Raw genomic sequence first — 16,917 nt, 5'->3', positions numbered from 1 at the left:
TCAGAAAACTTATAACAACCAAAAAAGGACAAACATGCTTTTAATCAGCCGTGTGCGAAAAGGATCTGTAGTCGTGGAGATGATGCAGAGTAAATCTTTGACCCGCAAGCCCAGAGAAGCACAGGGCAGAGTTTAAAGCCACGCAGGCCTGGGCGGGAAGGCTTGGGACTTGCCATGCCGCCCTCTTGCCCAACGCTTGATTGAATGGGTGCGGAACTCTTCCGCCAGCCCTCAGTGGAGCTATACGGAAAGGTAAGCTTCCGGTGGGTATACGACTTCCGTGCGGGGCAGCTGGTTAGGCTAGCCCTAGAGCGACCGGAATTCCGTCACCCTGACTCCCCGCCCACTCCCGGAAGTGGACGCACGGTGGGTTGCCGGAGAGAAGTGGCGAAGTTAGTTTTGAGGGGACCCGAGTCGCGGCGGCGTGCCAGTGGCTACAGAGGAGGAGGAAGAGAAGCGGACCAAGGGTACGCAAGCAGGTGCACTCGAGTGTGGGGAGACGCGGGAGGACCCCTGGGCCTGGGGCTTCCCGATGTTCCCCGCGCTGCTTGGCTCAGCCCCTTTCTCTCCTTCCACCGTCTCCCCTCCATAGCTCGCGCCGCCCCCGGCTGTTTCCAGGGCAACGGGAGTAGGGGACCCCCACGAGAGGCCGCCCACGAGACCCTCGCGCGCAGCCATGAGCCCCGCCCCTCACTGGTGTTCGGAGAGGGGCGGGACCTGGAGAGAGGTGTGGGGGCGGAGTATGATGGGAGGAGGTGGGGCGGGACCTGGAAGGGATGGGGAAGGACCTAGAAAGAAACGATATGTGGGCGGAGCATAAGAGGAGGAGATGGGGTCAGAATGAGAGGTAGGGGTGCTTCCTCGGCAGAGGTTGGGCGAGGAAGTGAGGGCGGAGCACTTGAAGCAGAAGGGACAGTATCTGGAAGAAGCCGGTGGGCGGGATCTGGAGTGGAGGGAGCCTAAAGGAGGGGCAGAGTCTAGAGGAGGGAGGGGCTTGAGACCCACCTGAAGGCTGTCCTGGAGCAGAAGGGGGCAGGCCCTATTGGAACTGGATGGGAGGGTATGTAGACTGGCAGAGACTGGGGTTAGGGTGTGTATGCAGTAGGGGAAAAGTCTGAGAGATGGAGGAAAGAGAGGTTGCCCCATGAAAACCTGTGGCTGGCCTAACCTGACCCTCCCTGGCCCCGCAAGGCTCTCAGTCCCCCTGTATTCTGCAGGCTGCTCCGTGACCCCACCATGTCCACCCCCGCCACGAGTTCCCTGGACACCCCCTTGCCTGGTGAGTGACCCCTTTCCCAACCCAGCCATCCCCCCGCCTGCAGATTATTGTCAGGAGAAACTCACTGTGCCTCCCTCTCCCAGGAAATGGCCCTAGCACCCCCTCTTCTTCACCTGATGGAAAGGAGGATGGCTCTGAGCCGTGCCCAGGGGCTGATCCTGATGTCCCAGGCACTGATGGGGCCAACTCAGCTTCCGTCGTGGGTGAGACGGGGTCCAGGGACATGGGCTGGGAGTTGGTATGGAGGCTTAGGGAGGGATCTAGAAAGGGAGAAAGATCAGAAATGGGGATGGGCAGCCCCAGTTTCTTGTTGATTTTTTTCTTCTGTTAGTCCTTGACATCTCTTATTTTGACCCATTCTTTGGGATTCACTGACATACACATCTTTCCCTGTGAATTGCCATCTCCCTGGATCACTCTCCACACTCTGACTCTTTGCCTCCGATCTCTCATGGACCTGTCCCTCTGGCTGCCGTTTATCTCTGTGGCTCTGTCTCTCATGGCTTCTGTCCACCAACACCAGTCATCCTAGACACAGCAGAGGAGCCCGAGCGCAAGCGAAAGAAGGGCCCGGCTCCAAAGATGCTGGGCGATGAGCTGTGCCAGGTGTGCGGGGACACGGCCTCTGGCTTCCACTACAACGTGCTCAGCTGCGAAGGCTGCAAGGGCTTCTTCAGGCGAAGTGTGATCCGAGGTGGGGCCGGGCGCTACGCCTGCCGGGGCGGTGGAACCTGCCAGATGGATGCCTTCATGCGGCGCAAGTGCCAGCAATGCCGGCTGCGAAAATGCAAGGAGGCTGGGATGCGGGAGCAGTGTGAGTGCCGGGGAGGGAGCAGTGCCAGCCTGGCCCCTGCCCAGGCCTGGGGCCTCTACTGAGGCCTGTGTCTCCCCAACAGGCGTCCTCTCCAAAGAACAGATCCGGAAGAAGAAGATTCGGAAGCAGCAGCAGCAGTCGTCACCCACAGGGCTGGGAGTCGGCAGCAGCTCAGCCTCTGGGCCTGGGGCCTCCCCCGGAGGGTCTGACGGGGGTGGCCAGGGCTCCGGGGAAGGCGAGGGTGTCCAGTTAACAGCCGCTCAGGAACTAATGATCCAGCAGTTGGTGGCTGCCCAGCTGCAGTGCAATAAACGCTCCTTCTCTGACCAGCCTAAAGTCACGGTACGGCCCCTTCCGCAGCCTTTAGGGGCGACGGGCCCAGGAGGCTCAAGCTGACAGGGCCGCAGTCTAGGGCACGGGGAGAGAATGAGGCTCCAGAGGGCAGGGGCTTTGAGACGGGGGCCTCCGAGGGTGTAGGCTTTGCCTCAAGGGGCCCCCATAGCCTTGGGCTTATGGGAGAAGTCCTGAGAGTAACCTGGCCCCCCACGTCCCCAGCCCTGGCCCTTGGGCGCAGACCCGCAGTCCCGTGATGCTCGCCAGCAGCGTTTCGCCCACTTCACGGAGCTGGCCATCATCTCAGTCCAGGAGATTGTGGACTTCGCCAAGCAGGTGCCTGGCTTCCTGCAGCTGGGTCGCGAGGACCAGATCGCCCTCCTGAAGGCGTCTACCATTGAGGTAATGGCCGGCCCGCCCAGCCTCAGGGAGGCCCTTCCATCCTGCCCTCAAGGAACCCCAGAGATAAGCCCCAGGACAGATGCTGGGAGCATAGTGACAAGCCAGACTCCGGTCCTTGCCTTGGTGGGGATGGTATTCTACAGGAGAAGATCAAAATATTAAACAAGGCATCAGAGCCTCCCACGAGGCAGGGAGAGAAAGGAAACAAGCCTAAGGCTGAGAATAATTGAGGATTGGGCTGGAGGGATACACTTTAGGGAATGTGCTGAAAAGGCTTATTTAGGGAGTTGACATTTGAACCAAGCAATGGTAATGAATAAGCATTGAGTGCCTAGTGTATGCTGCGCCCTATTCCAAGTGCTGGGTGCGTGGTAGTAAACAAAACAAAGAGCTCTGCCCCATGCCTCCTAACCACCTGGGGCGAGTGTCCTGAGTGGAGGAGGCTGGGGGTGCCGAACCTGGAGGAGGGAGAGAGCTCGGAGTGTCCAACACGCTGACCGCAGTCTTTGTGGCCGTGAGAACGGCGGGGCGGGGGTGGGGGGAGGTGAGGGATGATCCCGGCAAGATCAGACCCCCCATTCAGGCCAGGAGAGGAAGGACGGTGGCTAAAGGGTCACAGGGCTCCTCAAACCCCTGCCCATCCCTCTCCCCACCGCTTTCAGATCATGCTGCTGGAGACAGCCAGACGCTACAACCACGAGACCGAGTGCATCACGTTCCTGAAGGACTTCACCTACAGCAAGGATGACTTCCACCGCGCAGGTAAGGCCAAGTGCAGGCTGGGAGGTGGGGGCACAAGTGGCGCCTCTGCTAGGTCCCTGCTGGCTGGGAGACGTGGGGCCCTCTTATCCCTGTCTGAGCCTCTGTTTCTTTATCTCCCAAGTGGGGTGAGGGTTGAGCCCACCTTGCAGTGAGACAAGAGCACGTTTATTGAGCACCAACTCTGCACAGTGGGACATAGCGCAGGATGAAACAGAGGGGTCTCTGCTGTCACATAGGGCATCTTGGTAAGAATTAAGAAAAGACACTCTCTCCTCCTCAAGCCTCGTCTCACATGAGGGAGGCTGGATCTCAGTCCATCAGGAAATGCGCAACCTCCCCAACCGTACAGGGCAGCCCTGGTCCCTGCCCTCCAAGAGCACTTCCTTGGGGATGTAACCTAGGCGATGGCCTTCTGGAGGAAGCGTAGTTGAACTGAGGCTAGAGGAGTGAGAAAGATCACCTAGGAAAAGGGAGGTGAGGAGTAGCATTAGCCACCAGGGAATGCACTTGCAAAGGCCTCGCTCCCTCGGCCTCTGGGCTTTCTCAGTGAGTCTTGTTCTCTCCCATTATCTCTTCCTGGGGCACCTCTCTATACTCCTGGACATCTGCTCCTAACCTCATCTTCCTTTTAACACCTGGCCCTTCCAACACCCAGGACAGTCCCAGTAACCCTTTGAGTATAAGCTTGGCAGGGGAGCACTGGGTTGTGGGGGAGTGTTTCTGGCGGGGAGCTCAGCATGTGCAAAGGTCCTGAGGTGGGGAAGAGCCGGGCGGTTTTAAGGAACCACAAGGAAGCTTGGAGCACGGCGATGGGGCTGGAGAGGGGGTTGGTCCACATCACATCCCCCGCATCCTCTGCCATTACCGCCGTCTGGACCTCAGTGGGTTCTCCCTGGAACATTGCAGGGGCCCCTCACTGGGCTTCTACCTCCACCCCAACCCAGTGTGTTTGTTCACACAGTCATCAGAAGAATCCAGTTAACAACCAAGTTAGCTCATGTCCCTCCTGTGCTCAGAATTGTCCATGGCTCCCATCTCACTGGGAGAAAAGCCAAAGTCCTCACCTGGCCCACAGGCCCTGCAGGGTGTGGCCCCATCCCTCTCAGCCCTCATCTCCCACCCTCTCCTCTCACTCACTCTCCTCCAGCCACACTGGCCTCCCTCTTACTGGAACCCACCAAATGTGCTCCCGCCTCAGGGCTTTTGTACTTGCTGGTCCCTCTGTCCAGAACTAGGGTGACCAACTCGTCCCAGTTTGCCTGGGACCTTCCCAGCTTTAATACTAAAAGTCTCAGGGCCCAGGAAGTCTAGTTCCAGGCAAAACAGACGGGTGGTGCCCTACCTGGAACACTCACACATCCTGGTCACTTGCTCCCTCCCCTCCTTGGGGTCAGACACTCTGCAGTGAGGGAGGCCTTCGTGCAATGTCACCCTACGGTGACCATCTTATCTAAGATGTTGACACGATTTTCGTGGGCCCCGATTACCCTTCCCTGTGTTACCTTGATCCATAGAACTCAGAATCATCTCACAGGGTGGATAGTTTGCTTACATATTCGTCTACTATCTGTCCCCTCAAGCCCCAAATGTAAGTTCCACGGGAGCAGGGGGCTTTGTCTTGTAAACATCTCTACCCTGGGGCCTGGCATGTAGTAGGTGCTCAATCCAGTTTGATGAATTAATGAGTCACGCCTGGGAATGAGTTTGGCCTTCACTCCAAGAGCAGGCGAAGCCACCGCAGGGGGTGACATAATGTGACCGAGGATTAAACTTCTTTCGTTTTCCCAAGGAGAGGAACCGGGAAGGCAGGAAGGAAGTGAAGGGGGTGGTGGGGTGGCAGAAAATTCTGAGTTAAGTGTTCACGCCCATTACTCGTTCCTTCATTCGGGCGAGAGGTATGGCACACCTACCACGTGCCAGGCACCCTGACCGGCAGTGGGGTTACAGGGTGACCAGCACTCTCTACCTGCTGCTGTTTCCCTCCCCCTGCTGAAGGTGGGCAGCGCCAGCGGCCAGGCATGGGGGCCGGTTTCAGGGTCGGGGCGGTTCATCGGGCCGGGCCTCCCACCTCCGCAGGCCTGCAGGTGGAATTCATCAACCCCATCTTCGAGTTCTCGCGGGCCATGAGGCGCCTGGGCCTGGACGATGCTGAGTACGCCCTCCTCATCGCCATCAACATCTTCTCGGCCGACCGGCCCAACGTGCAGGAGCCGAGCCGAGTCGAGGCGCTGCAGCAGCCCTACGTGGACGCGCTGCTGTCCTACACCCGCATCAAGAGGCCACAGGTGCCAGAGCCCAGTCCCTCCGGCTTGGGGAGGGACAGGAAGTCCAGACCGTGTGGGGTCAGCCTGGGGCCAGGGGCCGGCTGCCTAGTCCCAGCCCGGCTCTGTCGCCGCCCCCGGCACCCGACAGCACTCTGAGCTCTGCTCAGCGTCCTCTCAGCGAGAGTGTGTCCTCAAGCCCCCGTCCCCTCCACAAGGAGCCAGGCCTGGCCCATGCACGGGGCGCCACACTGTCTCTCCTGGCTCGAGCCACGGAGGGGCCCTCCCGGTGGTCTGAAGGGGCTGGCCCGCGCCCACTCCCTCCTGTGCCCCCCGCAGGACCAGCTGCGTTTCCCCCGCATGCTGATGAAGCTCGTGAGCCTGCGCACGCTCAGCTCCGTGCACTCGGAGCAGGTCTTCGCCCTGCGGCTCCAGGACAAGAAGCTGCCGCCTTTGCTCTCCGAGATCTGGGACGTCCACGAATGAGGGGCCCGGCCACCCTGCCCCACCGCCCTGCACCCTCCAGTGAATGAACACTGGGGTGGGGAGGGGCCGGGCTGGGCCTGGGGTCCTGCCCTGTGGCTTGGAGCTCAGGCCCTGGCCCCGCCAGCCCTCAGCCCTCAGGATGAGCCCCAGTCGGGGCCGGGAGCCTCTCTCCCCGCCCACTGAGTCTTCCTGGGAGGGGTAGGTGGGTCACAGATCCCGACCTCTCCCAGCACGCCCAGCTGCCCTCCCCGCCCAGCTTACACCTCAAGCCTACCACGCAGAGCACCTTGGGAGGCAGGGGAGGGCCTGTGGCTCCCCCAGAGCCCGAGAGACACAGGCCCCCCTCCCTCTGCTCCTTTTATTTAATAAAAACTAAAAAAAACAAAAACAGGAAAATAAAGTATGAATAGAAACCTGCCCTGAGCCAGAGTGAGTCTGAGGTGGGGAGGGGCTGCCAGGGTCTTCGTGGACACCAGCCCCCATGGACCTGGTGCTGAGCTGGGAAGGGTTCAGGGTGATGTGACTAGGCGCTATGGGTGCCCAGGAGAGGCCCCTGACAACCTCCCGGTCACCTCCCGGTGGTTGGAGCCCGCTCCTGAAGGACAAGGAGGATTTAAGTGGATGAGGAGAAGGGGCTTTTATTCAATCAAGTATTGGCTGAAGTCTCTTGTGGGCCAGGCACTGTGCTGGCCATCCTGGGGTCACAGATGTCATTCATTCAGCAAAGATGGGTGAAGCATTTTGGGACTTCCCTGGTGGCGCAGTGGTTAAGAATCTGCCTGCCAGTGCAGGGCATACGGGTTTGAACCCTGGTCCGGGAAGATCCCACATGCCACAGAACAATTAAGCCCGTGCGCCACAACTACTGAGCCTGCGCTGTAGAGCCCGCACGCCATAACTACTGAGCCTGCGAGCCACAACTACTGAAGCCCATGCGCCTAGAGCCTGTGCTCCGCAACAAGAGAAGCCACCACAATGAGAAGCCCACGCACTGCAATGAAGAGTAGCCACTGCTGGCCGCAACTGGAGGAAGCCCGCACACAGCAATGAACACCCAACGCAGCTAAAAATAAATAAATAAATTAATTAATTTAAAAAAATGTGTGGAGTATTTACTATGTGCCAAATACAATATTAGGCACTGGAAACATCAGTGAACAAGATAAAGTCTCTCCTTGCAGCCACCGTGGAAAACAGTATGGAGTTTTCTCAAAAAACTGAAACTAGGGGAATTCCCTGGTGGTCCAGTGGTTAGGACTCTGAGGGCCCGGGTTCAATCCCTGGTCGAGGAACTAAGATCCCACAAGCCACGCGGCTCGGCCAAACAAAACCAAAAGCAAAGCTAAAACTAGAACTGTTATCACAGGATGCAGCAATCCCACTCCTGGGTATATATCCAAAAAGAACAAAAACACTACTTTGAAAAGATACATGCACCTCAGTGTTCACAGCAGTATGATTTAAATTACCAAGATATGGAAGCAACCTAAGCGTCCATCAGATGAATGGATAAAGAAGATGTGGCGTATATATACACAATGGGATACTACTCAGCCATAAAAGAATGAAAGTTTGCTATTTGCAGCAACCTGGGTGGACTTGGAGGGCATTATGCTAAGTGAAATGAGAGAAAGGCAAATACTGTATATTACTTGTATGTGGAATCTGGATACAACAAACTAGTGAATGTAACAAAAAGAAGCAGACTCACAGATAAAGAGAACAAGCTAGTGGTTACCGGTAGCGGGGAGGGGCAACAGGGGTGGGAGAGTGGGAGGTGAAAACTATTGGGTGTAAGATAGGCTCAAGGATGTGTTGTACGACACGGGGAATATAGCCAACATTTTGTAATAACTGTAAATGGAAAGTAACCTCTAAAATATATATTAGGGAATTCCCTGGCGGTCCAGTGGTTAGGACTCTGCGCTTTCATTTCCGGGGGCCGTGTTCGATTTCTGGTCGGGTAACTAAGATCTCGCAAGCTGGGCAGCACGGCCAAAAATAAAATTAAATTTAAAAAATAAAATAAAACAATAAATAAATAAAAAGATCAAGTCCCTCCTTGGAGTTGTCTACCAGTCAGGGCTGGTAATGGGGGGCTGCTAGAAGGTAAGGGAATAGGGGCTTTAATGGGGTCAGCACGGGGCAATGTGGGAGCTGGAAGAGGAAGTCCGGCAAGGCCTCACAAAAGGCCCAGATGAGTTCAAAGTAAGGAAGGGCAGTGGAGTTCTCCTAATGTCTCCTTCTCTTGCGCCGTGCCTTGAGGGGACACCGAGGTGAGCTGGATGGACAGTCCTGGTCGAGGGTGAAGAGGGTGTTGCTTGGAGGGATGGGTTGGGTACTGAAAAACATTGTTTTTTTAAAGGGGGAGAGGGAACAGCGGAAGTGAGAGTAGTTACAAGAGACGGTCCCAACCCAAGCAGTGTGCCCCTCGCCTTACAGGTGTGCCCGCCCTGCGCTGAGTCCAGTTTACAGATGGGGAAACTGTGGCTGTGAGACAGGAGGACCGACCAGGCCAGGATCTGAGCGCGAACCGGCCAGCCTCCACGGAGAGGGAAAAGGTCAGTCTGCGCGAGCTGAAGAATGAACAGTGCCCAGGTGGTCCTACCGAGCAAGGCCTCGGCCAGGAGGCAGGTGGAGAAGCAGAGGAGGCGCGCCTAGCACCTTAGAACTGGCGGAGTCGTGGTGACAGCCAGTGCCCACGACCGCTGCGCGCGCTCAGATAACACTGGGTAGGACGCTTCGGCAAGGAGGGGGCGTGGCTTTGAGCCGCATACGTCAGAAGGGGCGTGGTTCGGCGAGGGTTCGTCAGCAAGGGGACTAGACCACAGCCCGCGTCCGAAAAGAGGGGGCGTGGCCTGTGCCCCAGAGGCGGGGGGAAACAGGGCGTGGCTTTCCCCTATTCGGGCGGTAGGGGCGTGGCCCGGCTCGGCGTGCCTCTACTCTGGGCCTGCGCGCGCCGGAGTCAGGGGTCACGGCGGCGTGGGCTGTGGCGGGAAACGCCGTTTGAAGCGGGTGAGTTACGGGAGAAGGGAAATTGCAGGCGGTTCGGCCTGGCAGGGAAGGGGGCTTGAGGAGCCGGGCACGTGGGTCTGAGAGAGGGTTGTGAGGGGTCGCGTGGGGCGTGACGGCGAGAGGAATCCCCTTGGCTTGGGGGCGCGCGGAAGAGGGGCAGGGGCCTGTTGTGGGCGCGTGCACGGGGACGCGCGGGAAGATGAAGAGGGTGGGGCGCCCCTTCGGCGTGCGGGGGGCGCTTGCGCTGGGCTCCGTGGACTCACCCTGGAGGGTCCTTGGGGCGACCGGTTCCGGATGCATTGGGGACTGAATGGTGCACGTGGGGGCATAGCGTCATTTTTTATTCACTAAATATTGAGTATTCTGTGCCAGGCACTGTTCTAGAAGCAGGCGCTACAACCGGAACAGGTCAGAAAAGGTCCCTGTCTCAGGGGGAGACAGACAGTAGACAAGTAATAAGTATAAACGATAAAACAATGCTTTCAAGCCTGTGATACGTTATCCCAAGTGAAGTAAAACAGAGTATCCTGCTTCTTTAACGAGGGTGATCAGGAATCGTCTCTCTGGGGAAGTGACATTTGAGAGGGAAGTCGGCCACGTAAAGAACGATACGGGCAGGGGGATCATCCAGGGCAAAAGCCTCGAAGGAGGAAGGAACTTGGAGTGCTTGTAGCTGGAGGGAACAGGTGAGGCTGGAGACGGGATAGAGAACCAGATCCTGCAGGGCCTTGTAAATCTCGGTGTGCGGTTAGCTTTTATTCTAGGTTCGATAGGGAGCCGGGGGAGGTTTTAAACATCCCAGCAACGTGACCCTCCCCTGCGTTTTAAAAAAAGTCCCTGGCGGCTGACTGAAGATAGGATTGTGGCAGGAGCAAGAGTGGAAGGAGGGAGGCCAGTTAGGAGGCAGGAGGGGACCGTAGGTGGCTCCGTCTGCAGTGCAGGTGGGGAGAATCCATCAGGCATAGGTTGTGTTTGGGATCTGAGCCCGCACGATGGGATAGGGTAGGAAAGGGGAGCCCAAGATTACTGCGGTTTGCGGTTTGAACAGCAGGCTGGAGAGAGAAGGCTGAGGGGGAACAAGTTTGGGGGTGCCACCCTGAGGGCAGAGCTTAGGTGGAGTGAGTGGGCAGGGTGATGTCAGTGTCTCAGGTTCATGGCCACACCCACTCCAGGAACCTCTTGTTGCCTTTTCTCCCCCTGCTTCCTGCACTTCCCCACCCAGGCCCCTTAGGTTCCTGTCCCATTCAGGGCCTTTGCCATGCCCTTCCCTCCGCCTGCAATGCTGTTCCCTCTCTTCATTCCTTCAGCCAGCTGCTCGTGTGGCAGGGCCTTTGTTAGGCACTGGGGAGCCAGTGATAATTCAGTTTGGCTGGGGGAAGGACAGGAAACCTCAAGCCAGAGCGCTCTGAGCTATAAAGAGGTAGTGCTAGTCTTTGGGAGCCAAGAGAAGAAGGCCGGGGCTCAGTGCAGACTTGTGGAGTCGGTGACACTGGAGAGGAGTCTAAACTGACACAACTTGAAGTGGCCTGCGTTCCAGGCACCGTGCTGGGTGCTGCTGGGGACCCAGACTGGAGTGAGCCCCTGACCCCTGTTTTTGAGGGCCTCCCAGCCCAAAGCCATCGCGGCTCGTACAGTAACGGAAGTGCTCCAAGGCACTGTGAGAACCCCAAGGGGCAGCTGATGAGCGTGGAGGAGCTGAACCGGAGCCGAGTCTCGAAGGATGCAGAGAGTTAGGTGGCCAAGAAAAAGGAGGATTTCATCCAGCAGATACTTCCCAAGACCACGTTCCATGCTGGGTAATGCTGGGGACCCAGAGAAGCATCAGCCCTGCCCTACTCTTGAAGGTTCTCTGTCTGGTGAGGGAGTCAGACACAAGCCCACATGGTCCCCAGCCTGTGACAAGGGCAGCGGGAATCAGAGAGGCTCAGAGGCGGGACAAGACCAAAGATGAAAAGTGTGTCGTTTTTTGGGGGGCAAGAGTGAATAGGTCCATCTGTCATTATTTGATCAATCCCTCAGCAGATGTGCGTGAGCCAGGAGGCGGGGGTGAGCAAGCTGATGAAGCGGTCCTAATCCTGTCTCCCCGGCTGGGCAGAGGGCAGTTCACCCCCATACCTCTCCTGGCACACCTGGAGGCCACAGTCTGGAGCGCTGGTTTCCGGTGGGGCTCTGGAGCCAGCCTGCCTGGGTTTGAACCCTGGCTCTGCCCCTCTGAGCTAGCTGTGCCGCCTTGGGCAGGTGGCTTCACCTCTCTGGGCCTCAGTTCCAGTCATTGTGTTGGAGGGTTAATAGCAGCACCACCCTCAGAAGTTTTGGTGGAAATTCTGTGAGTGAGTTCCTTCCTTCCTTCCTTCCTTCCTTCTGCATTCGGAAAATATTTATTGGGCACGTACTCAGTCCCAGGCAGTCTCCTGGGGACATGAGATATAGCAGGAGACAAAGATGAAATCCCTGCTCTCACAGCGTTTCCATTCTCCTCGTGGGGAACAGACAGTAAACAAAACGAATAAGCAGTGGTGCTCAGACTTGAGCAGCGTTGGAGTCCCTGGAGGGCTCGATATACAGATTGCTGGGCCCCGCCCCCAGAGGCCCTGGTTCAGTAGGCCTGGAATGGGGCCTACAGTCAGCATTCAGACAGGTTCCCACCAGAAGCTCATGCTGCAGGTCCAGGGCACCACGCTTTGAGAACTCTTGAGACCTGGTACAGTGCACCAGACAGCGACAAAGGCCAGCAAGAAAAGTAAAGCAAGGGAAGGGGTTGGAGAGCATCGGGATGGGGCAGGGGGCTGTATTTTTAAACAGGCCTCACTGAGTAGGGGACATCCGAGCAAAGACCCGAAGGAGGGGAGGAGGGAGCCGTGGTAAGATCTGGGAAAGAGCATTTGCAGAGCAGCGGGAACAGCTTGTGCAGAGGTCCTGGGATAGGACCAAGCCTGGAGTGTTGAAGGAACAGAGAGGAGGCACGTGGCTGGAGTGAGCGAGGGAAAGAGGGCGGAGGTGGTGTCCGTGAAGGGCGGGGTGCAGTTGTGCAGGGTCTTGTGGGCCAAGATGAGGGCTTTGCTTTTAACTGTGCATGAGATGAGAGCCAGGCGCAGCGTCCGAGCAGAGCAGGGAATGGATAATCTGACACACTAGTATGGGATCCCTTTGGCTCCTGAGTGGAGAACACTGAGGGGGCAGGGTGCAAGGACGGAGATGGAGGTGGGGTGGGGGAAGAGGCTATTCATTCATTGAACAGATATTTCTTTTTTTTTTTTTATCATAGTCGTTTTATTTTAATTTTTTAATTTTTTTAATTCTTTCACAGGGGAATGGGAGCCCTGAAGACAAATTCCCCAGGTGTGGGGGAGGAGGCTTTATAAGCTGGTTCGGCTGGGAGAGGTCAGGAATCAGAGCTGTTGCAGTAGTTTGGGGGATAGGAGAGGTCTGAGGATGCTGATGGCAGGAAGCACCCTTTTTTTTTTTTTTTTTTTTTTTTGGCCTTGTGGTAGGGAATGTGGGATCTTAGTTCCCTGACCAGGGATGGAACCCGCGCCCCCTGCCTTGGAAGTGCAGAGTCTTAACCGCTGGACCGCCGGGGAAGTCCCAACAGATATTTCTTGAGCGCCCTCTATGGGCCAAACGCTGTTATTGACACCCGTGATACTTCAGTGAAGGAAACTGCATCCCTGCCCACTAGGAGCTCATTTTCCAGCAGGGGGAGCCAGACAAACAGCAATGCACAAAATAAAGAGGCCAACCATTTTAGGGAGCCAGAGGGACCAGACTGGGAGGCCGAGAAGCGGTGGGACTCCTGTCCGTTGGAAGGCAGAGCTGATGGGATTTGCAGATGGAGTGAGCGTGTGGTCTGAGGGGAAGAGAAGTTGGGGTGACTCCAAGGCTGTTGGCGTGATGGGAACTGCCGCTTACTGAATCGGCGGAGATGGTGTGGTGCAAGGAGCAGGGTTGTGGGGAGATCAGGAGCCCGGCTTTGGAGTCTGGGGTGCCTGAAGGGACATGCTCACAGTGGGCAGTTGGATCTGTCAGTCTGGAGCCCGGGCTGAAATCTGGGCCAGAGACACAAAAGCGTAGAGGTGGCATTTAAAGCCGTGAGGTTGGGTGGGATGGGATGACAGCCTCGAGGGAGTGAGTGTCACAGAGAAACTGGTGTCTGGCCCGAAGCAGACACTCATCGTTGTGTGTTATTGCTGGATTCGCTCGCTGTTCAGTATTTGCTACTGAAGCGTCGAGAAAGGGAGAAGCTCACAACGTTTGCCAAGCTCCTGCTCTGCGCCGGGGCCCCTGAGGGGGGACACCCAGGGGCCTTCTTCCTTCTATTGCTGCCTCGCCTGACTGCGCTAAGGGCAGCGCCTGGGATAGGGAACTAGTCCAGGACCCTAGATTTTGCTCCAGTGACAGCTGCCCTCCCATCGTACCCCCTGGCCACAGCCCAGTGACCCAGGGCTGCCATTCGGCCCCCTTCTACCTCCCTCTGCCAGGCCAGGTCTGGCCACTCCTCCAGGCTCCTGGAAACCCCTCCGCTTCCTCTGCTGCACCCGGGTTTCTCCCCCAGGTCCTGACTCTCTGCATCTCTCACAGTTACTTCAGAGGGCACAAAAGGAGAGCTGGTTCAGATTCTTTCTCCTTATACAAAACCCGCGTTTGCACGGTCATAGCAGCACTGTTCACAAGAGCCCAGAGGTGCAAACAACCCTCGTGGATGAACACAATGTGAGATAGCGACGCGGTGGGGAAATATTCAGGCATTAAAAGGAACGAAGCACTGATCCGTGCTATGTGGGTGGACCTTGACAACATCATCCACAGGGAAAGAAGCCAGACACAAGATTCCGTTTCTAGGAAATGCCCAGAATAGGCAAATCCATCCAGACAAAGTGGGTCAGTGGTGCTTTCGGGGAGGGGGAGGAGGCGGATGGGCCGACTCCAGAGGGTCTCTTTTTGGGGCGTTGAAGGTGTTCTAAAATGGACGGTGGTCATGGTTGCACAAGTCTGAATATACTGAAAACCGTTAAACTATACACTTGAAATGCGTGAATCATATGGTATATGAATTAGCTCTTGGTCAAACTGTCTTCTCACCCCAGCCCCCCACGGAACCAGTGTTGCCAGTTTATTACCCATCCTGCCAGAACTATGCATGAAAAGCCAACATCTTTAGATATATTCTCCCACCCACCTTGTGAAAATGTTATTTTTATTTTATGTGTTTCCCTCCAACTTTTAATTTTGAAAATTTCCAAGCCTGCAGAGAAGTCCCAAGACAAGAACAATTAACACCCATGAACCTTTGCCTGGATTTGCCAGTTGTGAATGTGCTGCCTCTTTTTTTTTTTTTTTGGCTGAACTATTTGCAAGTTGTAGTCATCATGATACTACAGGATAATTATAATCAGGCCATTTACCATGAGGCGATACTGTTATCTCATAGGCAGTCCTTATTCAGTTTGCCCAGTTGTTCCAGTGATACCCTTCAGAGCTATTTTTGTTTTTTTAATCCAAGATCTGACCTTGCATTTAGTTGTCATGACTACGTAGTCTCTCCTTTAATCTAAAACAGTTTCCTGGCCCTTTTTCCCCTCTTCGTGACTTTGACATTTTTTGAAGATTCCATCTTGCAGGCCAGTCTTGTCTTTGGTTTGATTGTTTCCTAATGATTAGAATCAGGATAAACATTTTCTTCATTTTCTTAGACACCTTTTTTTAATATATATATATATATATACAAAAGTTCTCTTATGTAGAACATTCTGCACTTTGCTTTCTCTACCTAACAATGGGTCTTTGAGAGTCCTCTGTCTCAGTACATAGAAAGCTTCCTCATTCCTTTATAGAGCTGCATAATATTCCATGGAACGGAATTCATGTAACTTATTTAAACAGTCCCCCAGGGGAGGACATTTAGGTGGTTTCCAGTCTTTTGCGACTGCAAACAATGCTGCCGGAAATAACCTTGTAAATGCAGGTTTTCATTATGTGATAGTGTATCTGTAGCATAAACCCCTAGATGTGTAATTGCAGCCTCCCCACTTTTATTGCTTTTACTTGAGGTGCAATTTACATATGGTGAAATGCACAGGTCTGAAGTGTACAGTTGGATGTACGGCACTTTTCCATCACACCACAAAACAACCTCATGCCCCTTCCCAGTCAATCTCTCCCACCGCAGAAGCAGCCTGGTTTCTAGTACCATAGATGAGCTTAGTCTATTCTATAACTTTGTGTAAATGGCATCATACAATATATACTCTGTTTTCTTAAATTGAGGTGAAATTAACCATTTTAAAGTGTGTAGTCAGTGGCATTTAGTGCATTTACAATTTTCTGCAGCCATCACCTCTGTCTGTCTAGTTTCAGAACATTTTCATCACCCCAAAAGTTACTCCCCATTTCCCCAGCATGTACTCATGTGTCTGGCTTCTTTTATGCATTTTTTTTGGTAACATCTTTATTGGAGTATAATTGCTTTACAATGGTGTGTTACTTTCTGCTAATGACAAAGTGAATCAGCTATACATATGCGTATATCCCCATATCTCTTCCCCTCCCTCTTGCATCTCCCTCCCACCCTCCCTATCCCACCCCTCTCGGTGGTCACAAAGCACCGAGCTGATCTCCCTGTGCTATGTGGCTGCTTCCCACTAGCTATCTATTTGAAATTCGGTCATCCTGTGAGTATATCAGCGGCCACCTCCTTTTTAATGCTGAGAAGTGTACCATTGTATACCACCAACATTTGCCAAAACATATCCCCAGTCAGCTCAGAATTTTTCCGTGCTGTGTTTGTTAAGGTCTAGGCTAAGCTGCTATAACAAAGAAACACCAAGGCACAGTAGCCCAGGCAAGATACAAGTTTATGTCTCCGCATAACCATCCAAAGGTAGGCAGCTCTGCTCCAGAAGGTTGTCAAGGGCCCAGGTTCCTTCCATCTTGGAGCTCTGCATTCCCTTCAGTGTTGTCCTTGTCCCCGTGGTCAAGGTTGGCTCACTGCCGCCACATCCACGCTCCAGCCATGGGGAAGGGGGAAAAGGCTGGAAGGCAGGCTTTCTTTTCAGGCTGTCCCAGAAGCTATACACCTCACATTCACCCCCATTCCATGAGAAAGAACACGATCATGTGACGACCCTTTGCAATGCACCTTGGGAACTGTAGTCTCAGGCTGGGCTGGCTGTGGCAGCTCCAAGGCAAGGGGTCTGTTGCAAAAAGGACTAAGGGGAGACTGGATGTGGGGGGATAGTTATAAGATCCAGAGGTGTTCACTTGAACCTAGGGCAGCTGACCTGTCCCCTCCCCCACTCTCTCCCAGCCGGGTCTGGGTCTGCTCTTAGTTCTCATAATTCCCTCCGTCCTGGCCTGATGCTGGGAGAAGTGTACTTTTTTAAAACTTATTTTTCTAAATAAATAATTAATTTAAAAAATTTTCATTTTTAATAATTTCAAATTACAGGCCTGAAGGAGGCGCTTCCCAGCCGTTTGTAGAAGGAAGGCCTGGGCCAATGGGGAGAGGGGCGGGCGAGGGCATTGAGGACAGGGGCTTATGGGAAGGAAAGGGATGATCTGAGGACCAA

At 54.9% G+C, this 16,917-nt stretch overlaps 1 protein-coding gene across 2 annotated transcripts; it reads left to right on the top strand.

Moving 5' to 3' along the window:
- Positions 1–347: 347 nt before the first annotated feature.
- On the top strand, positions 348–7,089 carry NR1H2 (nuclear receptor subfamily 1 group H member 2). 2 transcript variants are annotated; one of them, XM_036833483.1, is made up of 10 exons: positions 348–467; positions 593–727; positions 1,218–1,279; positions 1,363–1,482; positions 1,812–2,093; positions 2,176–2,435; positions 2,649–2,828; positions 3,491–3,590; positions 5,667–5,875; positions 6,191–7,089. In XM_036833483.1, the coding sequence occupies exons 3-10, from the start codon at positions 1,237–1,239 to the stop codon at positions 6,335–6,337; spliced, it is 1,341 nt and encodes a 446-aa protein (XP_036689378.1). In that variant the 5' UTR covers positions 348–467; positions 593–727; positions 1,218–1,236; the 3' UTR covers positions 6,338–7,089. The 2 variants fall into 2 exon arrangements, with proteins under 2 accessions (XP_036689378.1, XP_036689377.1); XM_036833482.1 differs by having other exon boundaries at positions 1,803–2,093; positions 6,191–6,751.
- The last annotated feature ends 9,828 nt before the right edge of the window (positions 7,090–16,917 follow it).

This window comes from Balaenoptera musculus, chromosome 19, assembly GCF_009873245.2.
Source record: "Balaenoptera musculus isolate JJ_BM4_2016_0621 chromosome 19, mBalMus1.pri.v3, whole genome shotgun sequence".
NCBI lineage: Eukaryota > Metazoa > Chordata > Mammalia > Artiodactyla > Balaenopteridae > Balaenoptera > Balaenoptera musculus.
This window is presented reverse-complemented; position numbering and strand designations above follow the sequence as displayed.

What these genes read in the sequence shown, in the direction of transcription:
- NR1H2 (XM_036833482.1), top strand. Translation starts at nt 1,237, where the DNA reads ATGTCCACCCCCGCCACGAGTTCCCTGGACACCCCCTTGCCTG. An exon ending in CTGACCAGCCTAAAGTCACG is followed by an intron (nt 2,436 to 2,648) that starts GTACGGCCCCTT and finishes CCACGTCCCCAG; the next exon opens with CCCTGGCCCTTGGGCGCAGA. An exon ending in TGAAGGCGTCTACCATTGAG is followed by an intron (nt 2,829 to 3,490) that starts GTAATGGCCGGC and finishes CACCGCTTTCAG; the next exon opens with ATCATGCTGCTGGAGACAGC.